General features: G+C 55.6%; 3 protein-coding genes across 5 annotated transcripts; 1 reads left to right on the forward strand and 2 right to left on the reverse strand.

The window, feature by feature from the left end:
* SENP1 (SUMO specific peptidase 1) lies at window positions 1-14,372 on the reverse strand. 3 transcript variants are annotated; one of them, XM_072358164.1, is made up of 16 exons: window positions 14,127-14,372; window positions 12,260-12,332; window positions 12,022-12,181; window positions 10,691-10,850; window positions 10,372-10,475; window positions 10,034-10,281; window positions 9,842-9,896; window positions 9,465-9,503; window positions 9,305-9,389; window positions 8,874-9,023; window positions 8,511-8,642; window positions 7,924-8,127; window positions 6,971-7,050; window positions 1,899-1,983; window positions 1,393-1,488; window positions 1-872 (listed from the first exon to the last, which is right to left on the reverse strand). In XM_072358164.1, the coding sequence occupies exons 1-16, from the start codon at window positions 14,226-14,228 to the stop codon at window positions 810-812; spliced, it is 1,836 nt and encodes a 611-aa protein (XP_072214265.1). In that variant the 5' UTR covers window positions 14,229-14,372; the 3' UTR covers window positions 1-809. The 3 variants fall into 3 exon arrangements, 2 of the variants coding, with proteins under 2 accessions (XP_072214265.1, XP_072214266.1); XR_011905892.1 differs by lacking the exon at window positions 1-872 and adding an exon at window positions 5,257-5,324 and having other exon boundaries at window positions 1,455-1,488; window positions 14,127-14,355; XM_072358165.1 differs by lacking the exons at window positions 1-872; window positions 1,393-1,488; window positions 1,899-1,983 and adding an exon at window positions 6,548-6,708 and having other exon boundaries at window positions 14,127-14,355.
* A 1,643-nt stretch (window positions 14,373-16,015) lies between these two features.
* PFKM (phosphofructokinase, muscle) lies at window positions 16,016-22,158 on the forward strand. Its single transcript, XM_072358184.1, has 22 exons — window positions 16,016-16,228; window positions 16,907-16,980; window positions 17,086-17,163; window positions 17,378-17,567; window positions 17,769-17,934; window positions 18,032-18,076; window positions 18,166-18,274; window positions 18,579-18,674; window positions 18,770-18,862; window positions 18,940-19,065; window positions 19,204-19,268; window positions 19,366-19,429; window positions 19,502-19,648; window positions 20,004-20,074; window positions 20,159-20,246; window positions 20,319-20,471; window positions 20,558-20,722; window positions 20,882-20,943; window positions 21,036-21,147; window positions 21,234-21,333; window positions 21,559-21,664; window positions 21,743-22,158. The coding sequence occupies exons 1-22, from the start codon at window positions 16,138-16,140 to the stop codon at window positions 21,888-21,890; spliced, it is 2,349 nt and encodes a 782-aa protein (XP_072214285.1). The 5' UTR covers window positions 16,016-16,137; the 3' UTR covers window positions 21,891-22,158.
* On the reverse strand, window positions 20,861-27,515 carry ASB8 (ankyrin repeat and SOCS box containing 8). The gene is made up of 3 exons (XM_072358201.1): window positions 27,198-27,515; window positions 24,752-24,856; window positions 20,861-24,002 (listed from the first exon to the last, which is right to left on the reverse strand). The coding sequence occupies exons 1-3, from the start codon at window positions 27,312-27,314 to the stop codon at window positions 23,370-23,372; spliced, it is 855 nt and encodes a 284-aa protein (XP_072214302.1). The 5' UTR covers window positions 27,315-27,515; the 3' UTR covers window positions 20,861-23,369.
* Window positions 27,516-27,629: the final 114 nt, after the last annotated feature.

Below are 27,629 nucleotides of genomic sequence, written 5' to 3' on the forward strand. Positions count from 1 at the left end.
CAACCCCCGCCAGGAGGAGAAGCGAAAGGACACAGATTTTGTTCTTTGCTGCTCTGAAAGATGCCCTGCAAACACAAACAAGCACAGAACCATCCGGCGGTGCGACCTGCAGCCACGCGTGTACCTGAAAGCTCTGCCAACAGTCGATGCTCAACAGTGGGGAGGTGGGGGGGGAGAAAAAGTGGCTTCTGCAAAGAATGAAGTGACACACAGAGCTCACCAGGACACCCCCCGAGCTGCCCCATAAACAGAGAAGACACAGCAGAAACGCTCCAGATCAGAGCCGCCTCCATTGGCAAAAAGGGGCTGAACCCTTCCCTGCTTTATCAGGAGATCCAAGCTAACCCTGCACCCACCCCAAATACGCTTTTGCCCCCATTGCTCCAAAGGGAGCAGAGCTCTCTGAGCGCACGGAGCACCCAGACCCACATAAGTGCTTTCCCCTCCCCTGAGACCCTCCCCCAAGTACCCCCCCCCCCCCCCCCAAGTCACGCCATCAGCTCAAGGCTGGCCTCAAACAGAGCTGAAAAAGCAGAGAAATAAAAGTACCTCCCTTAGCCAAAGCTGCTCCCCCCCCCCATCAAATCTCAGCACCTGAAAATGCTTGTAAAAATAGGTCTTGAAATACAAAAAAAAAAAGGGGAAAAAAAAAAAAGGCAAGTGTGCTTCTGAACGTTTCTATTGCGCATTGGTCCGTGGATGGTGGGGTTTCTTTTATCAAAAATAACAAGAGTTCATTTGCTGTTTTTTTGCTCTGAGCAAAGCACGTCGGGGCACTTCTGGGACAGCCTCACCGGCAGCGCCGGCCATCAGAGCAGCTTACGGTGCAGGATCTCCCAGGCCATCCTCTTCCGGAAATACGGCATGTGTTGCTTTGAGGGGGGAGAGAAAGAAAACAAACATCAGTGCGTCCCCAGCATCTCCTGGGGCAGCTTTTGTAGGGGAGGCCTCACTCGGGGGGCTGGGGGCAGACTATCAGGTTATCAAAAACAAAGCAGCGAGTGGGAGCGTAGAAATAACCCCCTCTTCAGTGACATCCCCTAATAACAAAACACTCGTGCATGGGATGCTCCACGGGGGCTGACATCAGGTAATCCCAAATTCCTTTGGATTCAGGCTACAATGCTCTGCTTTCATTACAGCTATGACTGGGACCCATTATGGGCTGACGTCGGTGACACGCCTGTGTTTTAATAGAAGACATGAGGATGACTCTCGAGGAATTTGGCGTGGTAGGAAGAACTGCCCCAAGGCCCCGTGTCAGCTCTGCTCCATGGATCCCCACTTGATCCCCACTGGGGGCTTTAAACCAAATGGAGAAGAGCAAAAGGCCTTTGGAAGTATCAAAATGGATATAAATACGTACCCTGAGATCGGGGAGGGGGGGATTACCTGAGTGAAGTTGATGGGTTTGTCTTTGGTAATGCAGTCGGCGTATTTGCAGGCAAACATCCCGCAGTCGCTGCCATTCATCTGCTGTGGGATCTCCTGCAATGAGAGGACACGGAGCTGAGCATCGCGCCCACAAGTCGGAGCCCTCGTGTCAGCTGGGAGAACCAGCAGCTCCCAGCAAAGGGCCTCCCCCAAACGAGCCCGAATGAAGAGCAGGTGGGAGCAGCGCAGCAAAGGGGAGATGTGGACAAGAGGGTGGGTGAGCCCCGTGCAGCAGGAATGGAGGGGCACTGGGGCTCCCTCTCCAAGGCCTCCAGCAGGGCTGGATGGGAAACTGCAGCACAGCAGCCTGCCACCCAAGCCCTGTGATTTGCTCACCCCCTACAGTTACCACGAGCACAAACATCTGCCAGGAAAAGCAGCCAGCAAAGCTGCGTCTGGGCCAAGGACAAAAAGCAAGGACCGACCCAGACCCCTCCTGCACCACCTTGACTGCACAAACCCACCTGGCTCTTCTTACTCAGCAATGACCACCCGTTGGTGTCAAATTCTTTCCTTCTCTTGTCGAGGCTCTCCTGTTTTAAGTACTGCCTGTAGAAATGAGAAAGAAAAAGAAAAGCTTATTTAGAGGAACAGGGAGAACTGGCCAGTACACTGTATGGCAGTTTACCTAAAGTGTCCTCTGCCATGTTTGCAGAATTAATGCAAAATGGAAGTCCAATATTTTCTTCTCGGTATTGGCCATTTTGAAAAGGGCTCTGTAGACCCAAGGCTTTGAGGCAGCCCAAAGAAGGACCGAGCAGAACCCAAAAACCTCATCCAAAACAAGTACCTGCCAAGCAGAGAGTCAAAACCACAAATAAACCTGGGAGCACAAATCTAATTCATTGCAGCGTGACTCAGAGCAGAGCAAAGCTCAGCAGCCACCGGGCTGCCTCAGCACCCTGCAAATGGGGCCTTGTGCTCAAGGAGACGTCTGGGACGGCTTCCGACACGGCCTGAGTGGCTGCCTCTCATCTTTTGAGGCTCTTGCTTAGCAGAAATGGAGATGGCAGCAGATGTGTCAGAGCCGTAACAGCATCCCAGCAGCTCTGCAACAATCGCCCTGTGTGTGTGAAGCACCAAAGCACAGCACGGAGCTGCTCTGCAGGCTGGCAGCAGGTCGGACACGCTGGCAGATGTTCTTCCAGAGCTCTTCCTTCTGGTTTTCCTTCCAACACTGATCTGAGGTTTTTCCTCACTACGGTGGGACAAACTGAGAGCGCTTTCAAGAAGAGACAAATCATGAGCTGAGAGATAAAAATGAGCCCAGAAGACCCAGTTTTCCTCAAACGAGGTCCAAGAACGGAGGTAGAGGGGATGCAGCCACAGGGAAATCCACCCCCCACAGCCAGCTCCGAGACAGCCCCTGCACACACACACACTCAGGTGACTGCTCTGCTCCTTACCATGTAGACACAAACACTTTGTCCCATTTCCTTTACTGGGATGGATGGAAGGGGAGCTCAAGAAGGGCACCGGCACAAATATTCTCTTGAGGTCGCCCAAGGAGACAACAGTGATGGGCCCAAGATGTTCTTCAGAGCCTAAAGGAGCCCCTCTCTGCTGGCTGCCATTGTCATCAAGTGGCTTTCAGGTTTATAGGTGCCCTCATTTCATCTTGGTTAAGGACTGAGATGATCTACAGAAACCTCCTGTTTCTCATCCGGTGTCTTCTCAAAACAATTTGTGGAGTCTTCTCACTGTAGCAGCTCTGATTGGAAAGCTTGGAAAGGAGCAGAGGGTTCCATGCTCCAGGTTTGGGCAGAGGAGTCAGCAAAGCACCTGGCACGGATTGGCTTTGGTCACCAGTGAGGGGAGATGTGCCACGTTTTGGAAATGTGATCCCCAAAGACTTGGCTGTAAAACATCTCACCGTGACTAAACTCCAAATGGAGATAAGAGAACAGGGGCACGCAGCCCACAGATGAGCCCAAGAGATGTGGGGGCAAGCTGGGCACATTGGTGCCACTTGGGGCTCCAAATAAAAAGGGAAAAGAATACACATGTGGCTCAAAGCAAACTTCAGGCAAGTTAAAGGAAAAGCTGCATAGACAGGGCAGACCTCTGAAGGCCTGAAGTGCCCTGGGATGGGCCCTTCCAAAGCTAATGCAGCTGCTGGGGAAGTCATAGTCCCAAAGGTCAGAGCTGCCACCCGCTCAGCAGCACCATCCCTCTGCAGGCTGCCATCCCCAGGCACACCAGAGCCACCAAAGAAGCAACAGAAAGAACAGCAGAAGCACACAGCACGGAGAGCCCCTTTCTCACCACAACATCTGTACAAAACAGCCAGAAATCGGTTTTGCTGGGTGTAAAAACGACAAGAAGAAAAGCCTCCCTTCCGGCAATCCCCTGAGACCACATCAGGCCCAGACAAGCGTTTTCTATCAGCCCTCATTAACTGGACACACGCTCGGAGCCCAGTTTCCCAGCACAGAGGCTGCTGGCTGCCAGCAGCTGCTGTAATTGCTCTCGGGAAGCTCTGCAGGGCTGCTTTGACTGCTGCAGTTTGGACAAGACAAAACATCAGCAGGGGGTAAATCCCAGAACTGAAAAACTTTCATTGAGCATTACAAGTCTCCATATCTCACACCCCAAAAACACCCTCGTGGATGGAAAGGAAGCTCCTCGCAGCAAGTTCAAAGGGAGGGCGAGCTGAATATCTGCAACCACAACACAAACACGGCGCAAATATTAATTAACAGCCGCCAAGAACAAAATCCTGGCAATTACTGCCTGCCACCAGAACCCACTTGAATCCTCAGAGAAAGCAAAGAGCAGCACGGCTCACTGTGCTCTGCAGGTGGGAAGCAGGGAGCAAAGCACAGAGCCCAGGGGAGGGCTGCACCCCACAGGGATCCGGGATGAGCACCGTGTGATGCTCAGTGCGGAGCAGTGCTGCACACAGAGCGGGGTGGATCTGAGTGTGAGACTCCGTCTGGCACAGAGGGAAGAAAACTGTGAGATTTCAACAGTCTGGGTTGGAAATCCAGTGGGGTTTCTGCATCCCCTTCTGCTTTATCTGCAGCTATCACAACCCACAGCCCCGCTGCCAACGCGCACACACAGCAGCAGGAGATTCCAGGCTGTCTCCCTGAAGAAGGCAATAACTCGCCAAGCACAGCTCACGGTTACTTGCAGCCATCGCCTCTGCTGCTTCACAGAAGCAATCTCCAACAACCCAGCAGGCACACAGACCAGAGAGCAGCACCACACGGCACAGATCCTGCCTGGGTGAGGACTCCAACAACTTCCTAAGGAGCTAACAAAGAAAACGTCTCATCAACCAGCCAGACTGCTCTGGGAGGCAGGACTTCACTGTGCCAGGTGAACACCTCGAGGAGAGAAGTCAGGGTTTTTAAACACAATTAACTTGCCAAATCATTTTCCTAAACCTGAAAAAAGGATTTTCGCCCTCTCCATCTCACACACGGAATCCCAAGCAGGTGTCTCGAGGAATTATTGAAATCAACAACTGCAAACGTCTAAAAGCCTTGAAGAAAACGGCACACAAAGGTGAGCAATTCCAATGCTGCTGCTAGCAGGAGATAAGAAGATTTCACAGGCATGACCAGCTTTGTGTGCTCTATCCCTGAAGCCTTCCTCCAGCACCAGTACACCAGAATCAAGTAACTGACTGTAACAGGTTGGCATACGTCTGCTCCAAAGCATGACCTTCCTGGAGAACCAAATCCACAGCCCCTGCAGCACCCAGCTTGGCCAGCAGGCATCGCATCCATTTCCCTCTGTAAGACCTGGCTAACTGTGAGACACTCACCACCTTTAGGAAGCTCTAAAGATTGAAAGCATGAAAGGGTCACTAACCATGAATAGGACCTCCGTCCCTTCTTCCCGGAGTGATCCTCCCACTGCATTCAACCAATAAAAGCCTCCTAAAAGGAAACAGAGGGAAAACAATTATGTCCAGGGCAACAGTGACCCGAAATCCTGGGTCTCTACCACTAATCCTGCATGGGACCATACACCTTGTATCCTCTGGTGCTCACTGCAGCCAGCTTAGAGACCTGCCTCCTCACCCCAGGCCCCTAAATGAACTGCAGATGGGACTCCTGTGTCCCCCTCTCACCTCCCAGGTGCTTCTCCTCACCAGATGTCTGTGCTTTGTTCCTCAGAATCAAAGAAATTCGGGCTGAAAAGAGCTAATTTCACCCAGAGCAGCCCCAAGGCAGGTCAACGCTCAGCCAAATGCTGAAGACAGAGGCACGAGCAACATAGCAAAGCTAGGAGACACCGCTCTGAGCCATTCCTAAAAGTTTAATGCGTTTCCTTTCTATTTCCTCCCTTTAAACCAACACAACACTGTGGAAAACGGGAAACAGCTATTTTTACTGTAATTTAAATGAGCCCAGTATGTGCAGACTGCAGAACACCTGAACTGGAAAAGGCACCAAATGGACTGGAAATGATTAAATGGCATTTGTCTCCTGTCTGCCTTTATCATCGTTAACATTCTTGGACTGAATGAGTGACACCTCTGCTGACACACTCAACCTCGCACCAGAAGACGCCACAACTCGGCATCAGATTCCCAATCAGCATCAGAGCTGAGATGAGAAACAGAACCCAAGGACGACCCGGGGTCAGCACTGCAAAAACAGAGGGGCCGGCAACTGCATTTCATTCAGTCACTTTGGAATCTGATTTGCATCAGCCTGAAGGCCCTGCATGACAACGTGCCGGAGGGAAAAGGCGTTTCTCCTCCCATGGGAGAAGTTCATTTTTATCGCACTCCCAACAACTGCTTCCAAAGATGGGAAAGCGCAGCACCAAGCTGCCCAATTCCGGATCAGCCAGGCAAGCACCTCTTCCCTATGAGAGGTCAGAGGAGCCAGGAGCTCTGCTTCACTCCCACCCAACAGCACTGCCTGAGAGGGTGAAAGCAACACCCCTAGGGTCTGCACTTGAGGAGAGCAGCTTCCATCCAGCCCCCTTTGGAGGCACAGAATGTCCTGATGGAGCTCAGATCTGCACAAACCTTCATCCACTTTCTGATCCAAGACTCTCCCGCGCTCTACAACACAACTGTGCTTCTTCAGGAGCTCCTCAAAACAAAGGGCTAAACTACTGAGCTGTTCTTTGCCACAGAGAAGAAAAATCTCCATCTGTGGAATGGCCAGGAGATGCCATTTCTTCCAGCAGCTGCGGGATCCCTGTGATCCTCAGGGCCTGAGATGTTGGTTTCCACCTAAAGATGATGCCGGGAGGACTGACTGTGCTTGATGCCCTTAACAGAACAGGTCTGAAACCTGATTATACCTGCACAGGGAACAGCAGAGTCACTGAGGGATTTTCTGCAAAGAGAAGACAGAATCTGGACAGGACTCTCTTGCAGACCAAGTATGTTAACAGGAACCACGTCAGCAATACGTGGTGAAACAAAGCATAAGAACCAGAACACTCCTCACCCCCCCTCAGGGCCCAGACAGGGATTTCTCCCACACAACAGTCGTCGCTCTGCAACCTGTGCACACCGAGGAGCCATCTGGATTTTAACAGGTACAACTCAAGTGTTACTCACAACAGTATCCTGCAGGCTTCGCTGTTTATTCCACCCATGGAGTCATAGTAGGTGATGGTCTTTTTCCTGAAGTCAACCACCTACGCAGAGAGATTCATTACAGAATTAGCAATGCAGAAGAAATGGAGCTCGCCCCTATGCCAGGACAGGTGCTTTGTGAGCCAAATCCTTTGTTAAAAGGGAGTTTAAACCACTTCAGAGCAGCGAAGGGTTTCTAACTTCCTTGGCACACCACAGCCCCATCAAACCTCCCTGCGCTACCACGTTATTTAAGCACTCCAATCTCTCCATCAGGCTCTCCTCAGAGCAACCCAGTCGAACACAAGAGCACTGTTATCTGTACTGTCCCAGCAGCAGAACAACAGATCTGCTTACAGAAGGCTCTGCCCCACCTGACGTCTGCGTGCTGAGCTCCGTGCTTTGTGGCCCCACACTCCATTTTCACACCCACCCCCACACATGAACCCATCCTCGCTGGGCAGTGAACAGAGCTCTGAGAATCAAAGGGATGAAGTAGAAGGAATCTGAGAGGCCAGGTGTGAGCCACCACCACTGCCCAGGTACCACGAGGAGGGACGTAAGGCAGCAGGGCAGGGGACACAGCAAGCTGTGCCTATCACTGGTCTGCATCGTCCTGAAACAATCCCACTGCAGCACCTCTAAAGGCAACTTGTGGGAATGTGGAAATGAGATCCTTCCCCAGAGAGCAGCCTATAACCTGATGTGAACTTCCAAACAACAACAAAAAGCTGGGAAGACGATTCAAAGACGAGACAGACAGCAAACCTACAGCTCCACAGACCTACAGCTCCCTTCTCACCTCCTTCACGTCCTGCTTTCAGCCATGAACCTGCACCTCCCCCCTGCCCACATTCCAACACCAGAGCCATGAAATGTGATTTCAGTCACAGGTGAGTTTACAGGATGCTCTGCTCCATAACAAAAGCACTCACTGCTAGGCACCAATGCACTCCCAGATGAATCGGCACCAAGAGGAGATCCACTGAGAAGACATCCACTTTTTTAGTCCATCTTTTCACAGCTTGGTACCCTGCTGTTTTTAATTTGGTGAAGAAGAAAGTATTGAACGCGTGAACTGTTGGTAAACCCTTTTCTTTGCTCCGCTCCATCAGCAAATTCATATAGAAATTAATGATCTGGGGAGGGGGAAAAAAAAAAAGGAATTACTTTTACCTCCCTGCCACCCCGTTAAACTGCCTCTACCAGGATTTACAGCAGCTCAAACGCTTTGAAACCTTTCAAAAATGAACTAATCCAGAAATATTGAAGCCCTCGGTCCCCCCTAAGATTAAGCTTCACATGTTCTGCCCTGACAGCATCCATTGCCAGTTCCTCTCATCCCAGTATTATTGTTTTTCCAAGTGCCTGCTCTACAAAGGGATTTCTCCTCTTGTTAACCAACCCAGAGCACAGAACAGCACACAGGTCCCATTCTGATTTCCTTAGGCAAGGAGAGGGCAGGCATCCATTCACTTCTGCCACAGAACCAAGTCCCACTGGCACAGCACAGACCGCTCACCTCATCATTGAGCCAGTTCAGATTATTGAGGGTCTGAATGTCTTTCCGGGTGATCGTTAACCGAAAAGCTTCGCTGAGAACCTCGTCCTGATTTCCTCCTCGGAATACATTCTTTATTTCCTTTTCCATTTCCTAAAGGGAGAACGTGAACAACATTAGAAGGGAGAGCTTCTACTGTACCCATCACAAAGGCTACATTTAAACCCCTGTTTGTTCTTTGCTTCTTGAAGGATAAACCAGCTATAAAACACACACAACAAAAGGTCGCAGCTGATCTGCGACTGATCTGAGGAAGCGATGTTCCTATTTAGGAGCAGCATCCACGCAGACGTCTGACTCCGTCCACCAGACACGGAGATTTACCTCTGTGATTTCAGGGAACTCCTCTTCACCATCAGCTGACTTGGCACCCTCCTTTTCTGGGACCACCGTCACCGGGATCTCCTTCTCCAGAGGTACACGAAGGTTCAAATCCACCAGGTCCTGCACTGAGTGCTCCTGCTCCTGCAACCGCTGAAGGAGAGACCTCCGGATTACACAGTGACAAAGGAGCCACCTCCAGCCACCACCACGGGGCTTTTGAGGAAGCCTCATGGAGCCAATTGTTCCAGGTGATGCCGAAAGGGGCAGTGTTCAGCCACGGTGCTACTGAGTGCCCTACCACAGCAAGGAGAAGTAACAAAGCCACTGGCTGTGAGAGAGCAGATTTCTGCCACTCTCTTTGCAGCCAACCTCCTACTCTGTGGCCTGAAGTTCCAACTCAGAGGCTGCTCGTTCAGTAACTGTCCTCTCACCTGGCTCTGCAGCTGTAAGGCCAGAGCTTTCTGCTCCTCAATCTGTCGCCACCTCTCCCGAGCTCGTGAGTCATAAACGCTGGTCCTGAAAAGCACAGTTTGTATTTAGAAATACATGAGCACCTGCGACAAGAAAACAAATCAGGAAACATCTACTTACAATTCCTTGATCCATAGTTCTGCCTGGAAGAACGGGAGGCTACAAAGGAGAGAAGGACACGTGTAAGCATTCTCTTTTGCAAGGAAAGCAGTTGTCTGAAAAGTGATTTGTGAGTAATATCTGAGGACATCTTTATTCTGAGAGCGATAAGAGCTGCAGACAGATCTAACAGTGATTTGCATCCAGGTCTCCAGAAGGAGGTTGATGCATCGCTCTCCAGTGCCGGTATCTATGGCAAAGTGCTCTCTCTTTGTGAAGCCACTCACAAAGTCACAGTCACTTTTTATCTACGATCTCACCTCTCAGTGAAACCAAAAAAGATAGCGTGAACTTCCCCCTGCCCTCGTTTGCTCTACATGCAATTTACAGCTTCTCACCTTGGAGCTGGGGTTCTGGAATCCTTTACTTTAAGCAAAATGACCGAGTCTGATCCTACAGAGGACACAAAATTGAGAAATACTGTTATTCTTACAATGACTATTGAGTCACCAAACTACTGAAGCCCAAGCGCAGAGAGGGAGCGAATGAGTGATTGTGCCACACGCATCTTGTTTGCTCTTGGTTTTTACCTTCAGACTGAGCGTTGGATGCTGGTGGATTTTCTTGCTGATGCTGGGCTGTGGAGTTATGGGACTCAAAGAGACTGGAGGGGTAGCTGGGCGTGGAGTAGAGCGGAGGTTTGTGCGATGGCTGCTCCTGTGCCCCGAGAACGCTGGTTGCTGAGCTGGTTGGTGCAATGCTGTGAGCTTCAAACAGCTTCGAGTTCTTGCTGGGAGTTTCGTTCAATACAGTTTTGCTGGAATTTGAGCACCTGGATCTGGGAACAATAAAAAAAATGAGCTCCCAGAGAATAAACACCCAGAGAATACAAACCCTGTGATGGAAATGAGCGCTTTATGTAACTCACAGATGGAAGGGGAATAGAGAAGAGGGCTTGGATGTGGAGAACTGCTTTCCTGTGACCATCTGAAGCAACTGCCTGTAGATCTCCCGCTCTTCCTCTCGAACGGTCTGCAGAGAAGCAAGCAGACTAGTCTAGCTACCGTGGCTTAAACAAAGACGCCACACACACCGAGTAAGCACAACCAGACGCACGTGAAAGTAGAAATGCTATTGTTCCATCAGACAGAAGGAGAGAATCCAGCACAAGGCAGACCTGCCTCGAGCACTTTGTGATGCTCAGAAGTGAGCGGGCTCACATGGAAGCACCCAGCCTTTGCTTTTACCTCCTCTGCAGTGCTGATGAGCCGCCGTGGGGTTTTCTTTGGGCTGAGCAGGCTGCGGCGGCACGGCCCGCTCCAGGAAGGGCTCTGGGCAGGTTTGATGGGAAACGCCGACCCGTGGCAGTGGTGGTTGGACTTGCCTACAAAACTGTTGGAGGTCCCACTGTGAGGAGAAACAAAACAGGTTCTTTTGGTTCCATGCCTGCTCGAGGCTGTAACCTCGTTCTTTCCCATCCCTCAAATCAGTCCAGAACTGAGCTACTACCCAACTCTGATCAGAAATTACCGTTTTATTTGTGTTTTTAAAGCTCTCTCGGTGCTGAAGCCCGGCTCTCCATCAGCTCGGTCCAAAACCACAGACACCAGAGATTGTGCGGCCAGGCAGATGCCAGCAGGTGGCACTACGAGGCCGAGGAAGCACAGCCTGGAAACCCCGAGCCAGACCTTCCCGCCAGATCCAACAGCTCCCCCTCTTCCCATCCACATCCACAAAATGGCTGAACCTCGCCTTGAGGAAAAACCTCTTCGTTCTCTCCTACAAAAGCAGACGCTCTCCTCTCACCTCGGTTCTCCCCACTCCCGCGGGTCAGGCTCACCTCACAGCCCGTTCCAAATCTCTGTGTTGATTTGGAATTGATCCCATTGAAATTCATTTTAGAAATTGCAAACAGACGTTCTCCATTACAGGGGATTTTCCAGAGGAATGAGATTTGCACCGATCTGGAAAGGCGCTGCCCTTACTGGGGAAACACTGCTTTACAGGCAGCTGTACACGAGGCATCACATGCACTAACCAGGACAGAACCACATCATCCCACATCTCTCTTGGCTTCCTGGCAGTATAACCTCTTTTGGTACACCAAGGTTACTCTCAAAACCACAGCTTCCCTCTTCCATCACACCCACCCACTGCTGGGAAGAGCTTCACAAAGGTCTGAGCCTCTGATCTGCAGCAAACACCTCCTGCTGAGCGGTCAGGTTGGTTGGTCAAAGCACAACCCATCATGTTTGCCACACTATCCCACCTTCCTCCACCCTCACTCTCCCCATCTTGTGCTTACAAGACACCTGCACCTTTGCAGACTCAACACCAGTCCTTTGCACTGTTATCTTCTGACCCCCATCACATACTTTCTGCTCTCAAAATCATTGTTCACACCCTTTACGAGACACAGATGTCAAAGGCTATAAACACCCAAAGAAATCCAGAGACTGGGCCAGCCTTGACCAGCAAAAAACAACCCCTAACCTGAATTTTCTCTGTAATAACACCTGTAATTTCTCTGCCATCCACACTATAGATGAAGGGGAATGCAGAATGGCCCCATACACACCTGGGGTTTTTACGAGCCTCGAGGTATGAGCCACGACTCAGCCTCAGCTTCGGCAATGCAGAGCTTGGGGTGGGCACCAGACCCCTCCACTGCCCATTGGTGCTGCACCCAAAGCCCTGTGGCTCTCCTGTTGTCCGGTAGGTCTCAGGGCATGGGATTTCTGTAAGTAAGAAATGAGGCAGTGTTTAATAAAGAGGAATATCTCCCTCCCTGTGGAGGAAAAAGGAAAGCATCTTACCTTGGCTGTAATTGAGAGCGCATGAGGCATTTCCAGCTGGGCAAGCGAAGCTGCTGGTTTTGTTTGGTAAAAACTGGGGAAAGATTGCAGGTTTTCATTAGAAAAGCGCACAACTCTGAAGTTTAAACCCCGTGCAAGTTTAAACCGAGCCCCTTCACCACATACTTATCATTGGCAGTTGCTGACAGCAAGGTGCCAGAAGGCAACAGCGTCAGCCTGACCACGCAGCACATTGTTGGAAAGGTGCTAAGGATCCTCCCTTCCCCCTCTAAAATCCCCTCTGCCTGCAGCCATCTGATTGCCAACAATAAGAGAAGAAACAAACGCAGTTCCCACCTCACTACAGGCAACAAAAGGAACAACCTCAGGGCTACGCTGCCTCTGATCAACTCATGGAGGCACAACAGCTCACAGGTACATATAGAGCCAGGGCAGATTTCACCAACAAACTTCACTCAGGATGCTGATCAGCAACTAACAGTACAAACAGGGCTCAGGAAGCATTCAGTGTTGGGCACACCAGGCCAGTAGATGCGACTGCAGCTTGAAACGCCCCAATGCTTTTGAATCAAACGAAAAGGCACTGCGGGAAAGGAGCTACAAAATGAGAGTAAAGCTGCCTGGCTCAGAACTAACCCAAAGTTCAGACTAAGAGCAATGTGCAAACGTGTCCCAAGCGCCGGCAGGCACAGAGCATCACTGGGCCAACACTCACCTCCCTGGGCCAACACTCAGCTCCCTGTGAAGCTTATTCCATCATTTGAGCACCCTTGTAGTAAAGAGCTTTTCCTTCAATGCAGTTGGAACCAGCACAGCTTTCCCCTCAATACAGTTGGAACCAGCACAGCCCAATGCAATTGGAACCCCCCCAGCACAGCCCAGTGCAGCTCAATGCAGCTGGAACCCCCCCAGCACAGCCCAGTGCAGCTCAATGCAGCTGGAACCCCCCCAGCACAGCCCAGTGCAGCTCAATGCAGCTGGAACCCCCCCAGCACAACCCAGTGCAGCTCAATGCAGCTGGAACCCCCCCAGCACAGCCCAGTGCAGCTCAATGCAGTTGGAACCCCCCTAGCACAACCCAGTGCAGCTCAATGCAGCTGGAACCCCCCCAGCACAGCCCAGCACAGCCCAATGCAGCTGGAACCCCCCCAGCACAGCCCAGCACAGCCCAATGCAGCTGGAACCCCCCCAGCACAGCCCAGTGCAGCTCAATGCAGTTGGAACCCCCCCAGCACAGCCCAGTGCAGCTCAATGCAGCTGGAACCCCCCCAGCACAACCCAGTGCAGCTCAATGCAGCTGGAACCCCCCCAGCACAGCCCAGTGCAGCTCAATGCAGTTGGAACCCCCCCAGCACAACCCAGTGCAGCTCAATGCAGCTGGAACCCCCCCAGCACAGCCCAGCACAGCCCAATGCAGCTGGAACCCCCCCAGCACAGCCCAGTGCAGCTCAATGCAGCTGGAACCCCCCCAGCACAGCCCAGCACAGCCCAATGCAGCTGGAACCCCCCCAGCACAGCCCAGTGCAGCTCAATGCAGTTGGAACCCCCCCAGCACAGCCCAGCACAGCCCAATGCAGCTGGAACCCCCCCAGCACAGCCCAGTGCAGCTCCCACGTTCTCTCCCAGCTCATTACAAGAGCTGTGTGTGTCCGCCTCCCCATTCCCCCCCTCAGGCAGCACTCAGGTCCCACCAGCCCCATCCCATCCACCCCACACACCCCCGGTGCCGTTACAGCCCACGCTTCTCCCCACAGGACTCGGTTCTCACCCTCCGGTCGCTCCCAGAGGCACCAGCTCTGACCTCACACCCCACATCGCACCCAACGCAACACGGACTCCCCCCTTCGGGGCCCGCAGCGATGCCAACCTTGGTGTCGGGCGGGCACAGCGCGTCCCGCAGCCCGGCCCACGGCGATACGGGGAAGGCCTTGAAGCCGGAGTCGCGGCTGGCAGAGTCCCGGGTCTCCATCCGGTCGCTCCTTCCGCCGCCCCCCCCCCGGCCCGCTCTTACCGGAAGCGGCCCCAGAGCGCGCGCGTTTCCCGGGTTTGGCGGCAACGGCGGCAACGGAGACTGCCGGCAACGAGGCGGACGGAAGGGGAAGTTGGCGCCGCCGGAAGTGACGCCATGATGAGGCGGAAGCCGCTCGTGCGCTCGCTGGAGGGCGGCGTGGAGCGCCCCCTGGCGGCGTGGAGGACCATGGAGGGACAGCGGCGATGGGGGCACCGCGTGGGGGCACCTCATGGGGGACGCTGTGGGGCACTGTTGGCCTATGGAGACCGCTCCGGGGGGCGACCCTGCGTGGGGGATTAATCCGCCGATGGGGGTCTTGTGTGGGGCAGTGTCCCCCTATGGGGTGTCCCCTATGGGGTGTCCCCCTATGGGGTGCCCCGCTATGGGGTGCCCCGCTATGGGGTGTGCCCTATGGGGTGTGCCCTATGGGGTGTCCCCCTATGGGGTGTCCCGCTATGGGGTGCCCCACTATGGGGTGTCCCCCTATGGGGTGTGCCCTATGGGGTGTCCCCCTATGGGGTGTCCCCCTATGGGGTGTGCCCTATGGGGTGTCCCCCCTATGGGGTGTGCCCTATGGGGTGTCCCCCTATGGGGTGTCCCGCTATGGGGTGTCCCCCCTATGGGGTGTCCCCCTATGGGGTGTCCCCCTATGGGGTGTCCCGCTATGGGGCTGGGATCATCGCATGGCGGCGGGGAGGGCCCTGCGCGGTCAGTCCCGTTATAGCTGATCCCTTCAGAGCCGTCCCGTTATAGCTGATCCCAACAGCCGATCCCGTTACAGCCGCTCCCGTCCCGGCCGATCCCATTACAGGTGATCCCCTTACAGCCCCACGGCCATGGGGGCTCTCCCCGAGCTCTCTCTCCTGGCCTCGGCCGCGCTCGGTCTCGCTGCCTTCCTCATCCTCCTCACCCTCCTGCCGCCAGGTCAGCGCCGGGGCGGCCCGGGGATGGCGGCTGGGTCACGGGAACGGGCTGGGAGCTGTGAGGGAACAGGCAGACCAGTACGGAGCACAGACTGGGACCAGTATAGGGACAGAGCCCGGGATCGGTGTGGGAATAGAGACTGAGACTGGAACCAGTAGGGAATGCTAACCGGGACCGACAGGAGGAGGGATAGGGACAGGTAAGGGAATAGAGATTGGAACTGGAAGCATTGGGGAATGCAGACTGGGATGAGTGGGAAGCAGGGACTGGGATCAGTGAGGGAATAGGACTTGGACCAGTAGGAGAATAGACACCGGGACTGGAAAGGAATGGGGACTGGAAGGAAGAAAGGAATAGAGGCTGGGATCGGTAAGGAGTGCAGACTGGAAACAGTAGGGAATAGGGACCAGTGAGGAGCCAGTCTGAGACCAGAAGGGGAATCATAAGGGAATAGGGACTGGGATCATAAGGGAATAGGGACTGGGATCATAAGGGAATACTGACTGGGATCATACGGAGGACAATGTGGGATACAGACAGGAAGGCCACCTCCCCCATGGCCACAGTTGACCCCACCGTCCCCCCCAGCCTCCATCCCCATGAGCGGTGCCACCTCCATGCCGCACTTCCCCTCCCTTCCCCCCCATTTCCCATCGAAACAGCCCCAGAGGTGGCACTGCAGTGGGGAGGGGGCTGGGATAACCCATGGCCGTGTCCCTCCCTCCTGTCCCCAACACCTTCCAGGGCTGAGCAGGGGCCACCCCCAGGGCCGTCCCTCCCTCCCGGAGTCTGATTTAGGGGCTGACGCATCGCTCAGAGTCACTTTGCGCTGTGACACCGGGGTTGTGCTCGGTGCCACTCCGCCTCCACCTTGGCCCCCTCCCCCCCCAACCCCCCGTTGTTTTATTTGTTGCCCCATATCCCTCTTTTTTCAGCCAAGAAGATGGCGCAGCCCCCGAAGCATTGCGGGAGCAGTGAGCAAATGGGTGCTGGAAAAGCCATCGCTGTCCTCACCTCGGGGGGGGACGCACAGGGTAAGGAGCGTCCCGTCCCCCAAAACCCACCCCGTGGGGTTGATTTGGGGGTAAAACCAGCAAAAAATGGGGCTGTGCAAATTCTGGAGTCTTGCTGCTTGTTGCTTGTTGTGTTTCCTTGCAAGGTTTGTCTGTCCCATGTGTTTATTATTGGGGGGGTTGCTCCTTGTGGTGTTGTGTGGGGGGCAGGAGGGGTTTTATTGATGTGCAGTCCTGATTTTTCCATTAATGACGTACAGCGATTGATCCCAGCAATTATCTGCTGTAAATGGGGGCGGAGGGAAGGGGAAAGGAAGACAGAAACGTTGGACTTTCAGGCAGCATTAAAAGGAAAGCACTAAAAAGCTTCGAGGTTTTGCCCCAAAACACCCAGACTGAGCCCAGCTTTCTGCCTGCATGCCCTGGGGATGGGGGGGGCTCTGTTTTGCTTCACTGCCACCACGCCGTGCCACCAGCTGTCCCCATCATGGCATCACGCGGCCTCAGTGCCCTAAATGTCAGCAGGGCAAAAATAACTCGCAGCTGTGGGGCCGGTGGTGGGGGCTGGTGGGGGGGGGGGGGGGCGACACACTGGGTGTTGTGCAAGGCTTGGAGTTGGGGAGGAAGGGGGGGGGACATGATGGCTTTTGGGGTTCAATATGGCTTGGGGACACTGGTGACGCTCTCCCCTTTCTGCAGGCATGAATGCAGCTGTCCGTGCCGTGGTGCGGGTGGGCATTTACACCGGTGCCAAAGTCTACTTCGTGCATGAGGTTGGTGCCTCCCACCTGGACCCCCCCCCCTCCTTCACTCCCCAAAGCCCACAGGGACCCGGTGTCACCACCCTGGTGTCACCACCACCTTCTCCCCCTCAACAGGGCTACCAGGGGCTGGTGGACGGCGGGGAAAACATCAAGGAGGCCACATGGGAGAGCGTCTCCATGATGCTGCAGCTGGTGAGCCTGGTGGGGAGGGGGGGTTGTTGACACCCAGAGGGCACAGGGTGCTGCCACCCTGACCTTCTCCGCTGTAACCCAATGCCGTGGGGGCAAAGGGCTGAGCCTGAAAATAACCCGAAACCGGAGCCAACCTGCTGGGGGGGGGGGGGGCACGGCGCCCATTTTGGGGTCGTGGGTGCTCATTTTATTGGTGGGGGGGCTTTACCCACAGGGTGGGACGGTCATCGGCAGCGCCCGCTGCCAGGATTTCAGGACCCGCGAAGGACGCCTGAAAGCCGCCCGCAATCTGGTGAAACGCGGCATCACCAACCTCTGCGTCATCGGCGGCGACGGCAGCCTCACCGGAGCTGACACCTTCCGTGCCGAATGGAGCAGCCTCCTGGCCGAGCTGCTGAAAACAGGTATGGTCCCATCCTTCCACCTGCCCAAGTTTCCCCCCCTGTTGAGCTTGTAGTGCCTTGCTTTAAGCACATTCTGCACCAAAATGTGAGTTTTCCCCTTTGGGAATAGCAGGTTTTGGGTCCCAAAAGGATGTTTCTTTAGTGGGAGGACATGATGGGAAGGGGGGTCCCACCCTACTCACACCACTCACCCTCTTCTAGGGGGGATCACGGCGGAGGAGGCGAAGAAGTCGAGCTACCTGAACATCGTGGGCATGGTGGGCTCCATCGACAACGACTTCTGTGGCACCGACATGACCATCGGCACCGACTCGGCGCTGCACCGCATCATAGAGATCGTGGACGCCATCACCACCACGGCCCAGAGGTGACACTGAGACCCCCCCACCCCACACCTCAGGGAAATGGGCACCCGGGTCCCTGCTCTCTCCACGGGGTGTAACTGAGCTCCACGTCTCCTGCAGCCACCAGCGGACGTTTGTGCTGGAAGTGATGGGTCGTCACTGTGGGTACGTCCCCCGTGCTGCCACCAGGGTCTGTCTCCTGATGAAACAGGAAGGGGAAAAGCCAAACACGGCCTCTCTTTCTGCACCCCCAGCTATCTGGCTCTCATCACCTCCCTGGCCTGCGGTGCCGACTGGGTCTTCATCCCCGAGTCCCCCCCTGAGGATGGCTGGGAAGACCACTTGTGCCGAAGGCTCACAGAGGTGGGGCTGTGCAGCATGGTGCCCTGTGCCTGTCCCCATCTCCACCTTCATCCCTGTACCTGGCCCTGTCCTTGTCCCCATCCTCATCTCCATCCCCATCACTGTTTTGTCCCCATCTTGGACACCATCCCCATTTCCTTCCCTGTCCCTTTTTTTGTCCCCGTCCCCATCTCTGTTCCCATCACTGTCCTCATCTCCATTCCTCTCCCTGTTCTGTCCCCATCTCTGTCACCAACCCCATCTCTGTCCCTATCCGTATCCTGATCCACATCCCTGTCCCCACTGTCACCCCCTTCTCCCCCAGACCCGTTTGGGTGGCTCAAGGCTGAACATCATCATCGTGGCCGAGGGCGCCATTGACCGACACGGCAAGGCCATCACCGTTGACGACGTCAAAGACGTGAGCAGGACGCGAGAACCCCCATTTCTGTCCTCGTTGTTGGTCCCAGCAGACTCTGAGCACCCCATCCCCATGCCAACCCTGCTGTCTTGCAGCTGGTGGTGAAGCGTTTGGGCTACGACACCCGTGTCACCATCCTGGGCCACGTGCAGCGCGGTGGGACGCCCTCCGCCTTCGACCGCATCCTGGTAGGCAGCTCCGTCCTTCCTGTGCCCGTCCCCAGCTGAGCCAGGCCGCGGTGACATCCCTGTCCCTGTCCCTGCAGGGCAGCAGGATGGGAGTTGAAGCCGTCATGGCCTTGCTGGAAGGGACCCCCGATACCCCCGCCTGTGTCGTCAGCCTCTCAGGGAACCAGGCCGTGCGCCTGCCCCTCATGGAGTGCGTGCAGGTGGTGAGTGCAGGGTGGGGGGCATGGAGCAGCCCGGGCTGCACGTGGAGCTGCAGTGCAAACCCAGCCAGTGTGGTGCAAACACAGCCAGCGCGGTGCAAACCCGTTCAGTGCAAACCTGTTCATCTCTGCTCCCTGCAGACCAAAGATGTGACAACAGCGATGAATGAGAAACGCTTCGATGATGCTGTGAAACTGCGGGGCCGGTGAGCATCCACAGCATGTGGACCCCATTGGGGTCACGGGGCTGCAGCCATCCCCAGCTCTCCCCCATCCCTTCATTTTCCCTCCCCACTTTCCCAGGAGTTTCCAGAATAACTGGAATGTCTACAAGCTGCTGGCACACATCCGCCCTCCCTCCACCAAGGTAAGGAGGTGGGATGGGGTGTGAAGGGGGCACACCAAGACCCCCCCCTCACGCTGTCCCCTCACCCCACAGAGCGGTTACACGTTGGCTGTGCTCAATGTGGGCGCCCCGGCTGCCGGCATGAACGCGGCCGTGCGCTCCACCGTGAGGATCGGACTCATCCACGGGCACAGGATGCTGGCAGTGCACGATGGCTTCGAGGGGCTCGCCTTTGGGAATGTGAGAGGGCCAGGGGGTGCACGGGGATATGTGGAGAAAGGGAATACACGGGGAAAGGGAGTGCGTATGGATGGGGTACATGGGGAGATGCACGGGGATGGGAGCGCATAGAAGAAGAGGCACAGAAACGGGGTGTGTGGGGATGGGGGTGCCCAGAGAAAGGGAGCACACAGGGGATGTTGCAGCCCTAAAAGCTGCAGCCCCCAGGGAAGTGCTCCCCACCCATCGCTCACCCCACAGCCTTGCATACAGGGGGGTACTGTGATAGCGTGTGCTGAGGGTGGTGCACATCAAAACCCTCCTCTTCCCCCCAACCCAACTTTCTCACTGCTGTTTCCCCCCAACCTCCCGCCAGGTGGAAGATATCAGCTGGGAGAAGGTTGGAGGCTGGACGGGTCTGGGGGGCTCCAAACTGGGGACAAAGAGGTAACGCTGTCCCGTGGAAATCTGGGTGCGGGGGCCCAGGCGAAGCCCACCCCCAGAGGCTTCACCCTCCCACGCTTCGGCCAGGACCTTGCCCAAGAAATACTTTGAGGAAATCAGCGCCACCATCAGCAACTTCGGCATCCACGGGCTGATCATCATCGGGGGCTTTGAGGTGAGTGGGGTGGCGCGGGGCTGGGGGGCAGCTCCCGGTGCTGTGCCCCTTACCCCTCCCCCATTCCTCCAGGCCTTCATCGGCAGCCTGGAGCTGGTGGAAGGGAGAGCCAAGTTTGAGGAGCTCTGCATCCCTGTCTGCGTCATTCCCGCCACCGTCTCCAACAACGTCCCCGGCTCCGACTTCAGCATTGGTGCCGACACGGCTCTCAACACCATCACCATGGTGCGGTACCGTGGCACACAGCTGCTGACCCCTGCTTAAAATGAAGCACCCCCCGACCCCAACCCCCCCGTCCTCCTGCCCCACAGACCTGCGACCGCATCAAGCAGTCGGCGGCGGGGACCAAGCGGCGCGTCTTCATCATCGAGACGATGGGCGGCTACTGCGGGTACCTGGCCACCATGGCGGGGCTGGCGGGCGGTGCTGATGCTGCCTACATCTTCGAGGAGCACTTCAGCATCCATGACCTGCAGGTGGGGACCCAGCAGCATCGCCGCGGGGATGGGGGGCTGCGTTTATTCCTGCTTGCATCCCCCCCCAGCCAACCGTCACCGCAGGGATGGGGGTGTTGCATTTATTCCCCCAGCACTTCCAAAAGCCAAGCCTCAAATACCTCTTTTTCTCAACCCAAGGTCAACGTGGAGCACTTAACTGAGAAGATGAAGACGACGGTGAAGCGCGGGTTGGTGCTCAGGTAAGGATGGGAACACGGAGGGGGGGCTGGAAGGGCCCATCGGCTGAGCCCCACATGTTCGAGCTGCCCTGAGCCCCCTCTGCCTCACACAGAAACGAGAACTGCAACGAGAACTACACCACTGATTTCATCTACAACCTCTACACGGAGGAGGGCAAAGGCATCTTTGACTGCCGCAAGAACGTGCTGGGGCACATGCAGCAGGTACAGCCGCACCGTGAGCCCCCAGCAGTGGGCAGGAGCCCCCCAGGCACAGCTCCCCCCCCACCCGCTGCCATCTCCCCCTGCAGGGCGGCGCCCCAACCCCCTTCGACAGGAATTTCGGCACTAAAATGGGCGCCAAGGCGGTGGCTTGGATCACTGGCAAGATCAAGGAGTGCTCCCGGCACGGTGAGTCCTGTGGGGGCACAGCCGGGGGGGTCCCGTCTGCATTTGCCCCTTCCCCTTCCTGCAGCCACACCAAAAGCAAAGCACAGCCCAAGCCATGCAAGCACACTCACGCTTCCTGCTCCTCTATTTCAAAGCAAAGCACTGCTCTGCAATGTGGGCTTGTGTTCTGCTGCCCTCCCCTCAGAGGGGCTGCGATGCTGAGCCCACTCTGGGCGTTCCTTGCAGGTCGCATCTTTGCCAACACGGCCGACTCAGCGTGCCTGCTGGGCATGCGCAAACGCAGCCTGGTCTTCCAGCCCGTCACCGAGCTCAAGGAACAGACAGACTTCAAGTAGGTGCCCACCATCCCCCCCAGCACTGCCATAGGAGCCCGGTGTCAGGCTCACACTGTCCTCTCCCCCCTCCCCAGGCACCGCATCCCCAAGGAACAGTGGTGGCTGAAGCTGCGCCCCATCCTGAAGATCCTGGCCAAGTATAACATCGAGCTGGACACCTCGGAGAAGGCGCACATGGAGCACGTCAGGCAGAAGAGGATCTCACAGGAGTCCAGCATGTGAGGGAAGACCCTCTGAACGACCCCCCAGAATCCCCCGCAGCATCTTCACTTTCGAAAGAGCAGTTTTGCCGAAGCTGAGGGTTTCCTCAGGGTAATTTTGGGCTGGTTTAGATCCAGCTGGGTGTTTTACGGGCTTTTTAAAGAGAAAAGCATTGTGGCAGGACGTTGCACTGACCCAACAGGAAGGGCCGAGTCTCTAGGGCATCACTTTAGTTTGAAACTCAGAATTGTGACGCTTCAATAAACCAGCACTGCTCCATGGTGGTGACAAACACAAACTGTGCTCGCACTCTCCATCCACACTTTCCCATCAGCACGTGTGGCTGCCACACAGGCACAGCCATATAAACGCAACCTTACATTCTCCCCCAGAGCAATTATCCACATTTACCCTTCTCACCTCCCCTTTGGGAGCTCAAGGCAGCAGCTCTCCCAGAGGATTCTCTGGTGACAGATGAGAACAGGGCACAGTTCTGCTCCCACTGGCTGTGCAACACAAACCTTCCAGAGTGTGGCTTACAAGGAGCCATTTATTTCTGTGGACAGAAGCTGGGGACGGATGAGGCACGGGGCAGGCAGCGCCTCTGCACCCTCACCTGCAGCCCTGCGTCCTTCTGTCATGCGAGGAGCCCCTGCCTCCAAACACACGTGTTACACACACATATCAATTAAAGCAGCCCTGGTGCGGTGAGCTGGCAGTGCAAAACCAAATCCTGAACTTGGCTGGGTTCCTGGACGGCAGATCAGAGGCGAAGCTCCCACTCAGAACCATCCTGTGCTCAGGACGAAGACACCTGGGACAGCAGGGAATGGTTTCTTCCTTTTGCAGGAGTTGTGGCCAAATTTCTGGTGAGGGGGCAGCGAGCACAGGGCCCTGCTCACAGCTCAGGCATCCGTCAGGGCACTTCCTCACTCCCCAAGTCCCATACAATCGGTGCCATGGGGGTTTTTCTCCTGCGAGTACTGCAATCCCGACTGCTCCCCCCTTTCACTCTTTCCCTAAAGCGCTGATTCTCCCTGAATACAACCAAAAAAGTCACAGATATGGGGGTGAACAAAGCTCTCCTGGGTGCCAGCAGGGGGCTCCCGTGTCTGCCTTGATGCTGTGTGCAGTGGAGGGTGCGCTCACTCCAAAGAATGGGCTCACGTTACATGCGCTCACCCACTGGGCCTCTCCACATCCTGCAGCGCCTTGAGTCCTTCAGAAAGGGGATGTTTCTCACCCGGAATGCCTTGCTTTCCCCAAGGACTACCCCAACGGAAAGAACAGGTTCATCCAGCAGGTAGGATGGAATTTGTCATTTGTTAAAGGGAGGGACTGTTCATTGGACAAGGCTGAAAACACAGAGAAGGAGCTCGCAAAGAGCAAGCGCTGCAGGCAAGGAGAGGACACGGCACCCTGTTGGTGGGTCCTGCTGTCCATCCAGCGCCCGCCGGTCACACATCAAGCAGTGAATTCACACCCGTGGCTGCCCTGTGCCTAGCTGAGGAGCAGCACGTACTCCTTCAAGCAGGTGGGCAGGGGCAGCTGCTCCACAGCCTCGGGCAGGAAGCGCACGCCCAGGCTGCGGCGCACAGCGTAGCGAGACAGCGTCTGCAGAGTGCCGGGTGCTGAGCAGAGCAGCGTGAGCTTCTCACAGAGCTGCTGGTCCCTGGTCACCTCCCAGGGCATGTTGCCGTTCTTGCGCAGCTCGAAGTGTCCGATGGCGCGATGCAGGAGGTCGAAGCAGGAATCCTCGCGCTCCGTGCCCAGTCCCCGCACCAGCAGCGCTACCAGTCGTGAGATGGGGGTCTGCCCTTTTAAATTGACCACCCTCACCTCGGCCCCGAAGTCGAGCAGGATGCTGACGCTCTCCAGGTTGCCCTTCATGGCGGCCCAGCTGAGCGGCGTGTCGTCGTTGTAGTCGCGGGCGTTGACCAGGGCGCCGTTCTCCAGCAGTGAGCGCACGCACTCCGCCGTGTTCTTGAAGGCTGCCCAGTGCAGCGGCGTGTCCTTGTTGCCATCCAGAGCGTTGGGGTCAGCCCCGTACTCCAGCAGGATCTCCACGCAGGTCTCATCCTTCTCGGCCGCGTAGTGCAGAGCCGTGCGGTTGTAGCCGTCCAAGGCGTTGACCTGCATGGAGTGGGATGACTGACTGATACCAGTGGACACAAAGCCCGCCCCACATTGCATGGGATGGTTGGGTTGGGAAACTTGAAGTCCCCCCCCCAGCTCCACCCCCTGCCCTGGACTGCTCCCATCAGACACCCAGGCCCCATCCATAGCTCTGAGCATCTCCAAGGATGGGGCACTCATGGCTCTGGGCAGCAGTTCCAGGACCTCACCGCCCTCTCAGTTAAGAGCTTCTCACTGACATCTAAGCTAAATCTCCTTTAATTTAAAGCCATTCCCCCTTTTCCTATTGCTGCTACCTGCCCATGTAAGAAGTCTCTCCCTCTGTTTCTAAGCTCCTTCTAAGCACTGCAGGTCTCCCCAGAGCCTTCTCTTCTCAAAGCTGAACACCTACAGCTCCTTCAGCCTTTCCTCATAAGAGGCACTCCAGCCCCTGAGCATCTTCATGGCCCTTCTCTGGACTCTGGTCATGTTCCTCCATGCCACAGAGCGAGAAAATAAAGCACACTCAAGGTGGGGGGTGCAATCTAACAGCTGCCAAAATTCCAGCAGGAAACCTACAGCATTTAATGCCTCTTAAAAGCTTTCATCAAAAGTCTGTTTTCAAGCAGGTACACTCAAGATCTCAGGCAAAAACACACGACTGAAGTATTGGAATTGCCCCCATGCTTGTGCAATACACTTTCATCCTGCGCTAAAAGAGAGCAGAGCACCACAACACTACGGCCCCGTTCCAAAGCTGTGTTTACCTCTGCTCCCTTCTGCAGCAGCAGCTCCACGCAGTCAGCATCAGCTACCATACAGGCGCAGTGCAGTGGCTTCAGAGTGCCGTGCATGCAGTTCACATCCGCACCCTGCAGAAACATGGCGAGCACGCAGGGTCAGAGTATGGGCATCCATAAGTCACAGATGGCCAAAAACAATTGGTCCTGTTGGCCACCAGGGCACGCTCCTGGCTCACAGCTACTCACTTGTGTGCCCACCCCCCTTCTGGTGGGGAATCTTTATCCTAAGCCCTTCTCACCCACCCCGACTCTCCCCTGATGCAGCTCCACACCATTTCCGTCCCACTTCCGTGCCATTTCCGTGCCACTTCTGTCCAATTTCCACACCATTTCCGTCCCACTTCCATCCCACTTCCACGCCATTTCCACTCAATTTCCACGCCATTTCCATCCCACTTCCACCCCACTTCCACGCCATTTCCATCCCACTTCCACGCCATTTCCATCCCACTTCCACGCCACCTCCACCCCACTTCCACACCATTTCCATCCCACTTCCACGCCATTTCCACACCATTTCCACGCCATTTCCATCCCACTTCCACGCCATTTCCATCCCACATCCGTCCAATTTCCATCCCACTTCCATCCCATTTCCGTCCCACTTCCATCCCATTTCTGTCCCACTTCCATCCCACTTCCGTCCAATTTCCATCCCACTTCCACGCCATTTCCATCCCACTTCCATCCCATTTCCATCCCACTTCCATCCCATTTCCACGCCATTTCCATCCCACTTCCACGCCATTTCCATCCCACTTCCATGCCATTTCCATCCCACTTCCATGCCACTTCCATCCCACTTCCATGCCACTTCCACGCCATTTCCATCCCATTTCCATCCCACTTCCACACCATTTCCGTGACATTTCCGTCCCACTTCCACACCATTTCCGTCCCATTTCCACGCCATTTCCATCCCACTTCCACACCATTTCCATCCCACTTCCATCCCACTTCCACGCCATTTCCATCCCACTTCCACGCCATTTCCATCCCACTTCCATCCCACTTCCACGCCATTTCCATCCCACTTCCACGCCACTTCCATCCCACTTCCATCCCACTTCCATGCCATTTCCATCCCACTTCCATGCCACTTCCATCCCATTTCCACGCCATTTCCATCCCACTTCCACGCCATTTCCGTCCCATTACCATCCCATTTCCGTCCCATTTTCACGCCATTTCCATACAATTCCATGCCATTTCCATCCCATTTCCATCCCACTTCCACGCCATTTCCGTCCCATTTCCATCCCACTTCCATGCCATTTCCACTCCATTTCCATCCCACTTCCACGCCATTTCCATCCCATTTCCATCCCACTTCCATCCCACTTCCACACCATTTCCATCCCACTTCCATCCCATTTCCACGCCATTTCCATCCCACTTCCATGCCATTTCCACGCCACTTCCACCCCACTTCCACGCCACTTCCATCCCACTTCCACGCCATTTCCATCCCACTTCCACGCCATTTCCGTCCCATTTCCATCCCACTTCCACACCATTTCCATCCCATTTCCATCCCACTTCCACCCCACTTCCATCCCATTTCCATCCCACTTCCACCCCACTTCCATCCCATTTCCGTCCCACTTCCACGCCATTTCCATCCCACTTCCATCCCACTTCCACGCCATTTCCATCCCACTTCCATCCCACTTCCACGCCACTTCCACCCCACTTCCACGCCACTTCCATCCCACTTCCACGCCATTTCCATCTCACTTCCACGCCATTTCCATCCCACTTCCACGCCATTTCCATCCCACTTCCACGCCATTTCCATCCCACTTCCACGCCATTTCCATCCCACTTCCACGCCATTTCCATCCCACTTCCATCCCACTTCCACGCCATTTCCATCCCACTTCCATCCCACTTCCACGCCATTTCCATCCCACTTCCATCCCACTTCCACGCCATTTCCATTCCATTTCCATCCCATTTCCACTCCATTTCCGTCCCATTTCCGTCCCACTTCCATCCCATTTCCGTCCCATTTCCGTGCCATTTCCATCCCACTTCCATCCCACTTCCACGCCATTTCCATCCCATTTCCACGCCATTTCCATCCCACTTCCACGCCATTTCCATTCCATTTCCATCCCACTTCCGTCCCATTTCCACTCCATTTCCATCTCACTTCTGTCCCATTTCCATTCCATTTCCATCCCATTTCCGGCCCACTTCCATCCCATTTCCACGCCATTTCCATCCCACTTCCACACCATTTCCATCCCATTTCCATCCCACTTCCACGCCATTTCCACCCCATTTCCACGCCATTTCCATCCCATTTCCGTCCCATTTCCACCCATTCCCTCGGTTTCCGCTGCTCTCCCTGCAGACCCCCCCCCCCTCATTTATTAACGGACCCGGTTGTGTGCTCGGTTCTCACCCGTCCGATCAGCTCCTCCACGTTGTCCCTGGGGAAGGAGCGGATGGCGGCGATGGTTCGGATCAGGCGCTCGGACAGCGAGTATTTGCTCTGCACGCTCTGCATGATGTACCACATCCTGCGGGCCGCCCGCCCGCTGACACCGCCCCGCCAGGCCCGGCCCGGCGGTACCGGAGGAGGGAGGGGGCGGAACGGAGCGGGATCAGCCGGGATACGGGGAGGTCCCGGAACCGGGAAGGGATCCGGACCCCGGAACGGACCCGGAACCGGCGCGGACCCTCGTAGGCCCAGCTGAAGGCGGAAGTAGCCGCCGCTACCCGGAAGTGGAAGGCGTAAGAAGACGCGCATGCGCGGATGACTCCTAACCTCTCTCCTCTACCCTCTCCGCCAATCAGCGCGCGGAGCCCCTCTAAGTTCCGCCTTCCCATCAGC

The sequence above is a fragment of the Excalfactoria chinensis genome, chromosome 28 (assembly GCF_039878825.1).
Source record: "Excalfactoria chinensis isolate bCotChi1 chromosome 28, bCotChi1.hap2, whole genome shotgun sequence".
Taxonomy (NCBI): Eukaryota; Metazoa; Chordata; class Aves; order Galliformes; family Phasianidae; genus Excalfactoria; species Excalfactoria chinensis.